A 13283-nucleotide genomic window follows, 5' to 3' on the forward strand; every position below is an offset into this window, starting at 1 on the left:
AAGTGAATATAAGGAAACTAGATGACTCATAAATGCAAGGTTTTATTAAAGATTTGGATCCGAATAAGTTCGTACAATTATAAAGTGAAATGAACGAATACGATAAAAACCCGAAATGTTACAGCGTCTTAGGTCCATCACTATCATATTCACTTGACTCATAGTAGCTCTGAGGGTTGTATGAAGGTGGCTCATAGTACGGGATTGGATGGTATGGATCTGCATCTTCCACGAACTCATATCCCTCATGTGGGTTATAAACCCAACTCCCTATCATTGTGAGCTACCTACACACATGAAACACAAAGATACCAAGCGTAAAACCAAACAAATAAAACTAAAAACAAAAACAAACTAAAAAAACACTAAACTAGCACTTTGCGCGTTGATTCCCCGGCAACGGCGCCATTTTGATCGATGTCGAAAGGTCAATCAAAAACATTTATAAAATACCTTTACTAGCAAGGGCAAGTAAGGTGTCGAATCCACAGGGAATCAGTGGAAAGTGCTAATCAAGTTCAATACTTGGTAATAATTATGTTAAGCGGACAGACGATGTCAAGCAAGTTGAAAATTAATTTGGTTGTAAAACAATTTAAGAAAACAGTGACTACACTTCAGGTTCAGGTAATGCAATGAACTGATTGATGATAATTTATACCAATTGGGAAATCACATAGACATGATTAGTTTATTAGAATAGATAAATGATTACTAAACACAATAGTTTGGTTATGATGATTCACAGAACTTAATCCGAAGTATTGACACAACTGAACACGGTCTATCTAATTACCAGTTCATAATACAAAACTAAGCATCTATCAATGATTAATGGTAAACGGTTCAATAACGATAAGAACTTAAACCTAAATGTTGATGAACACAAACCAGATAATTGATGATAAACAAAAGTCCCAAAAACACAACTGTTTAATCAGTTCCAATAAACATATAGATTCAATCAACCAAAAGATTAATCAAACTAAATCCCAATACATGTAATGTTCATAAAAATAATCAGTTCATATGCAAACCCTACACCTGAAGTGGTCACGAGTGGTTTAGCCTTGCCTCTTCATCATGATTAACTCGATTATGGATTGGAAGGATGAAACCATGGATGATTATGGTGATTGGTAGGTGTTAGAATGGTGAAGAATGGCCCCAAAATCGCCCAAATATGTTAGGGTATGAAACATAGGTGGCCTAGGGTTGAACCGGGCTTAAATATGAAAGAAAAAACCTAAAAATCGTGTTTTTCCGCCCAGGCCACCGTAGCCTACGGTCTCCACACCGTACGCTACGGTGGGACCGTAGCCTACGGTCATCAGACTCTGATTTACGGTGACAGCCCCCTCGCACTGTTTTGCCCATAACTTCTTCGTTATAGCTCCGTTTTACGCACCGTTTTCGGCCACATCTTCGTCTTCAAATTCTCTATCATTCCATGCAATAAAATCTTCATTTCCATTCCATATCATATGTTCCAATTTAGCTCCTTTAAGCCCTTATAAGCTCCACTCACTTGTAAACGTAAAACCACTCAAAGTAATTGTTTCCAAGACATATAAATACATAAAATACACGATATAACTTACTTAACACACATTATTATGGTCTCCCCACCGTAGGCTACGGTGGGGACCGTAGCTTACGGTGATGCTCCCTGCTTTACGGTGGCAGCCCCCACCGTAGGCTACGGTGGGTGACCGTAGGCTACGGTGGGCCTGTCACCCGCCATTTTACTTCTCGCGTTACTTCTTCGTCCGAACTCCGATTTATGCCTTGTTTTTGGCCACGTCTTCGTCTTCACTTGCTCTATCATTCCATGCAATAAAATCTTCCTTTCCTTTTCATATCATTGCTCCCATTTAGCTCCTTTAAGCTCCGCACACCTGTAAGCGTAAAACCACTCAAAGTAATTGTGTCCAAGACATATAAACACATAAAATACACGATATAAATTACTTAACACACATTATTTCACCAACACATCAACCGTCCCATTTGTTTCGGATTTCTGGTATACCCGCCAGATATGCCTGTAAACGAACCGAACGTTCGGGAATCATTCATGAACCGTTCGGTGGGAACTTCGTTTATGTTCGTTTGTTTAATAAACGAACGAACATGAACAAAAAATTTGTGTTCGTTTAATTAAACGAACGAACATGAACACATGTTCCGTTCGTTCATTTATGTTCATGAACGTTTGTTTATGTTCGTTTATGTTTGTTTATGTATTAATAGAACATAATTAAATATTATCTAGATAGGTAATCTGATTAAAGGTTTTTATATTTGTTAATTTGCGTTTATGTAAGTGTTTTCATTTCAGTTCATTTATGTTTGTTTGTGTTCATTTATGTTCGTTTATCTTTGTTCAGTTATGTTCGTTTAGATTTTAAACAAACGAACACAAATGTCCCTTTTTATATAAACGGACATGAACATAAATATTTGTTCGATTAAGTGTCCGTGTTCTTTTAAAGTTAAATAAACGAACACGAGCATGATGCCTTTGTTCGTGTTTATTTGATTCGTTTACAGGCTTTCATTATTCACATTGATGAATACATTGGTCTCAATCTATAGGCTCTGCCGATTTTATTTGTGTTCGTGAACACATTAATTTCGTTAATAAACAAACACGAAAATAAAATCTCATTCGGTAAGTGTTCGTGAACCGTTCGTGAACACATTGTTTTCTTAACAAACGAACATGAACAAGACCTTGTTCGTGTTCGTTCGGTTCGTTTACAGCCCTACCGCCAGACTCATTCTTTTTTTACCATCCTTATAATATTATAAGTTTGTTGGATTTTGGTAGTTATTATGCATTGATTTGTCTCTACATAAAGAGGTACCTATGAATTATTTAACACAAAAACATTCAATGTCAATATGTATATATTCTATTTTCTCAATATGTATATATGCATCACATTAACTCTTATTCAACTCAATATTATATATCAAAATTAAAAGATAAACAAGTTATCATCATGATTTAATTTTAAACATATTGGTTTTACGAATTTTTGTATTATTTGTATAAACAAGTTGAGTCGGGGCGCCTAGGTTCCAATGACGGGGGCGACCGCATCCTATGAAAATCTTTTTCGTATATATATAATTTAATCTCGAGCGAGAAATTTTGACACCAACTCTTAACATATAATTAGAATTATAAAAATATAGTTAAATAAAACTATTATAAACTACTTAACACATATAAAGCAAATAAGCTCATTTGTACAATTAAACGAACACTTTTATTACACTAAGAGCATTCTCATTCAACCCCTTATTTTATGTGATGGGGGTTTTTATAATTTAGAGAGTAATTTAGGGTGTTGTGAGTGAAGAGTTTTTATATTTTAAAAAAGGTAGTGATTTTTCTGTATATTTGAAAAGCTACTGTTCATGCCCTATAATTTTATAATATTTTGAAAGTGGTTGTGAGTGACGGAAAGAGAAAAGGTAATGATAAAATTATAAAAAATATTATTTAATTGAAATGAAGAAAAAAAATATAGTGAGTTTTAGTGTAATTTTTTGTTTAAGAATAAAGGGTGGGATGAAAATGCCCTAAATCATTAAACATTAGATTCAAATACCCAATAATAATTTTAAAAAAATAAGCCCAAACACTATTAACCACCCAATTTTAACAAATAAAAAGAAACAAGTAATGCAACCACGCGTTGCGGCGGCGCGGATTAAATGTTCGAAAGCTACCGCGCATTGCGACGGGTACACAACGGGAAATCAGTAGGTACGATTTGATTTGTTATCGTAAATGTTTTGTGACAAAGTTTCATTAACAAAGTTGAGGGATCAAAATTACATTTGTGAAACTTTTCTAACAAAAGTCCAATGAATCAATGTTTGTAATTAAAGATGAGGGAAAAAAACATACGTTAAAGTATTGTGGCAAAAGTCTAAGATTTAAAAGTTTGTCACTTGATTTTTAACATAGGGATAAATTACTAATAGAAGAAGCAATAACTATCTGCTGTCCATGATGCAAGATGAATTGTATAATTGATGAATAGTTTGTTTTGTGAGAAGATAAATATTTGGTTTTTAATATATATATATATATATATATAGGATCAGGATCATGTGAGAACTTTTTGAGAATTGAGAACTGTGAGAACCATTTTAAACCAAAAAAAACCCAAAAATAAAAAAAATCATAAAAAAACAAAAAAAAAACTAAAAAAACCAAAGTTCTTATTTATCATTCCGATTTCTAAAAAAACATAAAAAAGAATTCTCGGTTTTAGCTAAATTATACATATATGTATAATATGTACATATATGTACACACATGTTTTTTTTCCTATACACATATGTATAATTTAAGGTAATGATAATATACATATGTGTACATTACGTAACTAAAGATTAAATGAAAGTATGCATATGTGTATAGCTATAATACGAATTAAAAAGAAAAAAAAAATCATTTTTTTATTATACATATATGTATAATATGTACACACATGTTTTTTCCTATATACATATGTATAATTTAAGATAAATGATAATGTACAAATGTGTACATTACGTAACTAGAGATTAAATGAAAGTATACATATGTATATAGGAATAATACGAATTAAAAAGAAAAAAAATTGGTTTTTTTAATGAAACCGGAATGAAATATAAGAATTTTGATGTTTTTACTTTTTTAAAATTTTCGTTTTTTTTTTTTTGTTTTATAATTTTTTAAATTCTTTTAAAGGTTTTTTTTAGTGGTCTAAAATGGTTATCAAAGTTCTCAATTTGCAATGGTTCTCTTAGGATCCTTATTAGGGCCGTTCTTTCAGTTTTCTTATTAGGCTAATTATATATATATATATATATATATATATATATATATATATATATATATATATATATATAATTAGCCTAATAAGAAAACTGAAAGAACGGCCCTTTTTATTAACCGCCCTTCTGACAAATTGATAAAACAGTTGACCTGCGAAAATTTCGACCCGATGAAAAAAATTCTTGGTTAGGCCGCCACCAGACCATCCAACCTATAAACAGAGACTAAATAACATCCAATATGATTTTAAATCTTTCACATTGTGATACCTTCAAACCCATCAAATTCACAGAGAGACCAAAAATAATAAATCATCAATAAAATTCCTACAAACATAAGATACACATCCATACACAAAACTCTATTCTATTCATCCTCATAGAGAATTTACCCAATGTCTAAAAGCAACAATTGGGCCCATCGGAACAAACTCATGAACCCGTTATGCAGCAGTTGTTCTCGGAGGCTTCATCCCAAATCCATGCTTCTTCCGCCCGACGCTGTCAATACAACAAAAAACGATTATATTGTTGAATATACTAAACTATATTCTCAATTATACCCCAACCAACATATAATTTACCGCACTAGTTTAGTGATGATAATGTGACTAACAAACAAAAGCCGGGGACTTACGTTGGGGCAAGTTTACCGAGGCCTTGAAGCTCTAGACCCGACTCCTGATCAAACACTTTCCCCGATATGTCGATAAGGTACGATCTATGTGCATCCGATGAGAGTCCCCGACTCACAAGCAAATCCAAATCTCTTTGATGAAGCTCTCTCCCATTGACAAAGACATTTGTGTTTCCGTCCGCACATTTTTCCGGCATTGGATAATTAAATTCCTCAATGAATGGCTGCCAAATCAATCATTTTATATGTTAGTTGTAATAAGTATACAACTCGATAATCCAGCCTTTAACCACCTTCAAAGCCAGCTGCCGGTGCAAGTTGTGTTTTACCTGGACCCATTGGTTACTAGGATATTGGTGGAGCCCATGAGTTTTTAAAATTAGGCGTAAATACTTTTGGCTCGTTCAAAAATGAACAATTAACGCATTATTGTGATTAGAAAAACCATATTAGTACAGTAATAATTTAAATCAATAGTTTTTTGATAAAATAATTTAGGTAATTGTGATAACTAAAATTACACATTGTGTGACTTTAAATTCGCTTAACATGTTTGAGTTTGACCCAATTGACCCCGCACCCATGAAATGATTATTGTAGTAATAATCTAAATCCAATTTATTTATTAAAAAAATTTTGAGATTGTAATAACTAAAATTCACTTTGGGGGTGACTTTCAACATGCTTAACATATTTGAACATATTTAACCCGCTCCGTTTTATCTAATTTTTTATTTGGCCCATCTAAGCAATGAGATAAAACCGTGTTCAAATTGGCCCATTTATCTGACACATCTAAACAACAAAATTATCACTTTCTGTAGTTGTAACCTGGATTACAATTTGAACCAGACTTCATATTTTCATAGCATATCATGATCAAGAAAATTACCGGGATTATACCACGACACGGGCCACCCATCATACCCCAGAATCCAGCTTTTGAATCATACCTATATCGCAACCAAAAAAACAAATAAATAAATGATTATAAATGTACATATGTTGTATATATTTACATAAACTTCAAGAAAATATAACTATTATGTTACCAGTAATCACCGGGCTGTACAGTTCCGGCAAGCTTTTCAGCCTTCTTAACCAACCGATCCGGTATAGGATGCCCGTTGACCGTGACATTGACTATCCCCTGGTCAGCATGTTGACTCGGCCTCGACAACTCCCTAAAGCTTTTCTTGATCATACCCACAAAATGAGACCCATTTCCATTTTGTCGATCCGTCTCCCTACTCGTCTCCCCAGATTCTAACGACGTGCCAGTATTCACACCATATTCATTCGACGAAATCTCGATCTCACTCGCCTCTGCATCATCTTTCACATGCCCAAAATTAACGGGCTTTTCGGCCCGGCCCATTTCTGACCTCCTGCTTACGTTTCCTGTTCCCGCGCGGTTATACTTTGTTGAATAGTCAAAGTGATCTTGAAGCCGTGAGCCTGATCGCGGTGGAGACGGTTTATCGACATTCACCGCCACATCAGCTGGATTCTCATCCAAAATAATATTAACTTTGATTTCATCCACTGATGCGTGCGATACACCAGATTTGTAGGAAGTCAAGCCCGGGTCTTTGACTGACAACTTATCCATTGACTCAAAGTCAAAATTGCCCGAGTTGTCATAGTCCTCAAAGGAATCTCCACGAGACCTGTGATCGTATTTTGATTTACCAGAATCTTTATAGAAATCCTTATTGGAATCTTTATAGGAATCGTTATTGGATTCTGAATAAACGGAAAGAACGAGACTTTTGTTGATCACAGAAAGTAACATGATTTCAGAACAAGCTGCACATCTTATTTTCTTTGCATTCTTATGTGGTATTTGAATCAACTCATAACATTGACAGCACACGATAAACGGAGAGCCGCCAGCCACTGGGCGACACCGCCTCGCTCCGGTGGCCAAGATACCTCTAGGAGGGCGGCGGATTTCACTAGACCATCTTGTGGGAGGTTCAGAATTATGTGAGTTTAAAGAAAGATTGGAGAACCGGTGGTTGTACTCGTGATGGTAGAAAACCGGGTCGGTTTGCAAAACAGGCGGTGCTATAGGTGGCAGCGGTGCTGGTGGTGGTGGTGGCGGCGGCAGAGGTGGAGGTTGTTGGTGTTTATTGTAACAAGCTAAACAAGAACAAGACGGGTGGTGAAACTGACCGGAATAATATGAATGATACGGGTTCGGTTCAAAAGGTGTAATTGGGTTTCTTCTATGGTTGTGTGATCCAAACGGGTCGATAAAGGTTTGAACTTGACGCATATGAGCTTTTTCTTGAGGTGTATTACGCGATCGTATGATTTCGTATTTGAGTTCATCTAATTTCCTTATAAGCTCGGCCCGGTCATCATCAACTTCAAGATCATTTGTGTTTTGAGCTAGCTCGGCGTATTCATGACGAGGGGCGTGACGGTAATTTGACGGACCTTCTTGAAGATCAGACTCACAGTATCTCCAATTCGAGGCCCGAACCGATCTTCGTGACCTCGGTTCTTGAAAATCGATGCTGCTATCGTCTTTTTCGGACCCTAAACTCATGTTCTTAACACTTCTGTTTAAGACATCAAGATTTAACGATTCTTTGGATATTTTGTTCGGGACCACATCACTTTCATCACCCGATTTCTCTGAAGATAGACCGGAATCCATACGTTTGTTCCCTGCTGCAAATCAAGATTTCAAGAAAAGTATGTATGAAGAACACCTCAACCCAAAGGAAATAGAGAATTAAAACAGAATATTGACCTAATCACAGACTAATATTGTATGAAATGAAGCAACGTGTGTAATAAATACATAAAAGGTAAAATAAGAAAAGTCAACTAACAAATTTGGGCTTATTCAAAACCAAAATGAACCTTGATTTTGACTGCTACAGAAATCCAAAAATACAGAAGAAGTCAAAAAGGATGGTATTTCCAAGCAATTAATGCAGAATTTTTGAAAATCTATCTAAAATTGTTAACAAAATGACAATAATTTGGCCCCAAATCACAAGAAAATAAAGCAATCATCATCGAAATTCCTGTTTTCAAGAAACCCAATTAGAAACCTTGAAAAAATTTCAAAATTTCAGATGTTTTTTTGCAAGATTAGACACACCCAATTCATTTCTGCATGAACCCATCAATAATAAATCAAGAATGTGGATATTACCAACCTATTTATAGCAAAAATTCTGAAAACCCATCTGGAAATCTTCATAAAATCACAAAAAATTTAACAATCAACACCAAATTCATGTTTTCACAAAAACCAATTAAAAACCCTAAAAAAATTCAAATTTTCACATATTCTTCACAAGATCAGACACACCCAACTCATTTCTACATTAACCCATCTGAGTTTCTTGAAATTAAAAAAAAAATACAAAAATACAAAAGAAATCAACAATGGGGATATCACCAAGCAATTTAATTACAAAATTTCAAAAACCCATCTGAAATTCTTCATAAAATCACATTAATTTGACACAAAATCACAAGAAAACAAAAGAATAATCATCAAAATTCATACTTTCTCAAAACCCAATTTAAAACCCACAAAAAAGATTCAAACTTTCACACATTCTTCACAAGATCAGACACACCCAATTCAGTTCAACAAAAGCCCACCAACAATATACAAAAATCAACAAACTTTACCTCTAAGAACAGCACCACACCCACCACATTGATAAACTGCATACTCAGTAACCTCAGGGAGCAGATTCTCACATTTTGGACACCTAACTAACCGGACTTTAGCCGGACTTTCAGACATTTTTGTTGTCCAGAATCTTTTGACTGCAGGAAAAGAATTAATAGATAGATTTTGTGAAAAAGATTCGGATTAGAGAAATCATGGGTGAAATGATGGGAGGAAGACTGCAGGAAAAGAGTACAAATCCAAGGGTAAAAGAGGGAAGAAGAAGAAGAAGTTAAAATATTATTATTATAATATCAAAAGCAGGTGGTCACATAACTCAGGAACAAAGATGTACTTTCCTTTTACTTTTTCTGTAATCCCTTGGGGTTTGCAAGTATTTACTTAATCACCCTTGGTTTTGTTCAATGTTACATAAATTGTTACCGAGTAAACGAGTCGAGTATTCTGTTGAATGTGTCCACAGCGGACGGTTTTATTATATACAGTATTAATAGTGATTTTTGGTTTTGGTGCAAGTTGTTTTTCATTTTTTTTTGTTTTATATTCTGTTTATATTTTCCTTTTTGGTGTTTCTTTTATTATTTTTTTTATGCTATTTTATTACTATTTCAATTAATTAAATATTAAATAACAATTTTAGAGCATTATATTGATATATTATGACTTTGTTTATTTGAGTTTTCTATTTAATGTTATGACTAGCGAGTGTTGGTATCATACTAATATTATAACGAACAGAATCAATACCAATTAAATTATTGTCTCATTAAAGGCAGATACCACTTGTTAATATAATGAAGGCATGATTAGGTGTCAAAATATTTTATAATTAGAATTGTAATATAATAACTAGATTATATAGATTTTGTAATACATATAATAAAACTACAAGCATATAAAACTTAAATGAGTCTGTTTTAATTTTGATAAATAAAACATCTGAACAATTCAGAAAAGTCAAATTCATATTTACCCTTAGCCATGGAGTTTCTAGCCTTATGGTTAAACCCAAGTGATAAGATTCATTAAGTTAAAGTTTGTATAGTCGGTATTGAATTTAATAGTGTTGACTTTAATGTAAAATCTTTCTTTGATGATTTGTATGCTACTTGTTAAAAAATATATAAATAATCTAAAATATTCAGAAAAGTCAAATTCCCATTTACCCATTAGCGGGTTCTCTAATAAGGACACCGCCCCGCCTAAAGCCCAACATACTTTGGCGAGTGCCTTATTTAGTGGAATCATCCAGAATTTAGAAGCGAAGTTTTATCTATCTCCTCGCCAAAAAGTAGTGTTTGAATGCCTTCGAGCTCCTCGGGCTCAAGATTTTCTTACGGTCATCCCTATTGAAGGATTAGACCAACACATGTCGAGGTTGGAGTACCAGGCTATCCTTAAGTACCGGTTAATGATCCATATGTTTCCGATTGATGAGCCTTGCTCAGTTTGCTACAAAGTCTGTTTGGATTCCTTTGGAAACCATGCGGTGCATTGCAAAGAATTACCCGGTTTTAAATACAGGCATGATTTGGTTAGGGATGTTCTGTGCGATGTTCTTAAACGGGCAATGATTTCTGCAAAAAAGGAGGCCCCAGTTAACTTTCTTACAGATCCGCTCGAAGGGAGGTCCACGTTACGACCAGCTGATATTCTTGTGTTTTAGTGGGCAGAGGGAAAACACGCTTGTGTGGACCTTACAGGAGTGTCTCCTCTTGTCGGGCTCAGGGACCGCGGATTTGTTGTGGGTCAGGCTGCGTTGAAGCCCGAATCGGGCAAAGTTGCCAAACACGAGAAAGCCTGTTTAGAAAATCAACACGTGTTTCTCCCTTTTGCTTTTGCTACATTTGGGTTTCTGGCCCCGGAGGCCGTGAATTTTCTAAACAGGGTTCAGCGTATCGTTCATGGTACTTTGTCGTCTCCTACGAACCAACGCTTTGTTTTTAGTAGAATTGGTTTTGCTATTCAAAAGGGGGTTGCGGCGCAGCTTGTTGCCCGTTTGTCTGCCACTTTATTGTAATCACTTTGATTTTAATGATAAATTAATTTATTTTTTAAAAAAAAATTACCCATAGCCACTAAAAATTTCCTCATCTACCCTAAGCCACTAAAAATTCCCATTTCGTACCTTAATTCTAATTTATTCAAAACAAACTAACCACTATTTACAAACTTCAAGCAACTTTTTTTTTTACTTGTCTGAATTTTTCAAATTTTTTTTCTCCTTTTTATAGCAGCAAGTAACATACAAATTAGTAAAGATTTTGAATTAAACTCAACACTGATTATACAAACTTTAACTTAATAAATCTCATCACTTGAGTGTAACCAAAAGGCTAGAGGCTTCAGGGGCTACTAAGGGATAATGTCGGGTATGATGTTTTATTAATAAATAAATAAATAGGCTAACAAAAAGGTCTCCTAATGTCCTACTTCTCCATGCAGGTAGTGTTTTAAGATCTTGACATGCATCGAAACATACAAGTTCTAGTTTTGTGATACATATTGGTTACGCTCAAATAACATCTCTTATCCGTTTCATCTTGTTTTTGTGCCATTGTTGTGAATATAGTCATCATGTCATCAAAGGTGGTAGAACTTTGTTGATTACCTTGGTCTTGATTTTGACTCCACCCTTGAGTGTAGTTCCTTGACGAATTACTTTCTCGGTTATTGTATGAATTTCTTTGATAGTTCCTCGAGTTGTAATTGCTTTATTGGCGTTTGATAAGAACTCCCATCTTGGCGTCTCCTAATGTCCTACTTCTCCGTGCAGGTAGTGTTTTAAGATCTTGACATGCATCGAAACATACAAGTTCTAGTTTTGTGATACATATTGGTTATGCTCAAATAACATCTCTTATCCGTTTCATCTTGTTTTTGTGTCATTGTTGTGAATATGGTTATCATGTCATCAAGGGTAGTAGAACTTTGTTGATTACCTTGGTCTTGATTTTGACTCCACCCTTGAGTGTAGTTCCTTGACGAATTACTTTCTCGGTTATTGTATGAATTTTTTTGATAGTTTCTCGAGTTGTAATTGCTTTATTGGCGGTTTTGATAAGAACTCCCATCTTGGCCTGACCCTTGAAAATTTGGGTTTTATTGAGTAGATGTATTTACCATACTTAAAATTATGACGACTCCTCAAACCCAGGTGATATCTGTTAGAGTTCATGTCATAACTCTTGTTCTCTCCATACGCATTATTCACCTCTTCATACGTCTTCTTATCAAACAATCAACACTCTTATGTCACAAATCACCACACTTTTCACACACATTGAATTTTACCGATACAACATCCTTCTTCTCCTTTTTCTTTCAAAAGAGCTAAACCCTCTCTAATGATACCAATTTCTTCTTAGTCTCGTAACCGGTTGGATTTTTTTTATTATTTAAAATAAATGTTGTTTTATTATTTAAAAATGCATTCTAAAACTATTTTGTTATTATAAAGGGTGTTTTTATAATAGTTTTTAGAGATTTTAACTAACTATTGTTTTAACAAATTCGTAATATACAAACACTCGCTAGTAATAACACTTTTTGAGTTTCTCATTTAATGTTATGACTAACAAGTGTTGGTATCATATTAATATCATAACAAACCGAATCGATAACAATTAAATTCTTGTCTCATCTCAGACATAGTATGTGGCTTGAATACCACTAGTTAATTAATATAATAAAGGCATGATTAGGTTTCAAAATATTATTATAATTAGAATTGTAATATAATAATTATATAATAAGTAATACATATAATAAAACTACAAACATATAAAACTTGTGTATTATATAAAATATATAAAACAATTAATATTACTAGTAATAAATAAACGTGTCTGTTTTAAATTTGAGACATAACAAGAAAGCTCGAAAGTAAACAAACTGAACTCATAGCCGTTATCAAGATTCCTTTTTCAATCTATGCTATTGTAAAACCAGGTGTTTACTTTTTTAAAATTGTAAGAGTTTTATTCTGACTTTCTGAGTATCTATTTGTTGACTATGCTGGTTTTGTCTATGTGATTTATCAAATAATGTTGACGTTCGTAACTCGGAAGTGCTGATTAGATCTTAATATAAAATGCAACAGGACAAAACAATATAAATCCATTTTGCTTAGTGGCT

General features: G+C 34.0%; 1 protein-coding gene across 1 annotated transcript; it reads right to left on the reverse strand.

Moving 5' to 3' along the window:
• Positions 1-5285: 5285 nt before the first annotated feature.
• Positions 5286-9265, reverse strand: LOC143632241 (uncharacterized). Its single transcript, XM_077100806.1, has 5 exons — positions 9143-9265; positions 6532-8161; positions 6372-6432; positions 5480-5703; positions 5286-5343 (listed from the first exon to the last, which is right to left on the reverse strand). Exons 1-5 carry the CDS (start codon positions 9258-9260, stop codon positions 5286-5288), a joined length of 2091 nt encoding a protein of 696 aa, XP_076956921.1. The 5' UTR covers positions 9261-9265.
• Between the last annotated feature and the right edge of the window lie 4018 nt (positions 9266-13283).

This window comes from Bidens hawaiensis, unplaced genomic scaffold, assembly GCF_021521415.1.
Source record: "Bidens hawaiensis isolate Kalapana, Puna unplaced genomic scaffold, B.hawaiensis_p1.1 tig00006386_1, whole genome shotgun sequence".
Taxonomy (NCBI): domain Eukaryota; kingdom Viridiplantae; phylum Streptophyta; class Magnoliopsida; order Asterales; family Asteraceae; genus Bidens; species Bidens hawaiensis.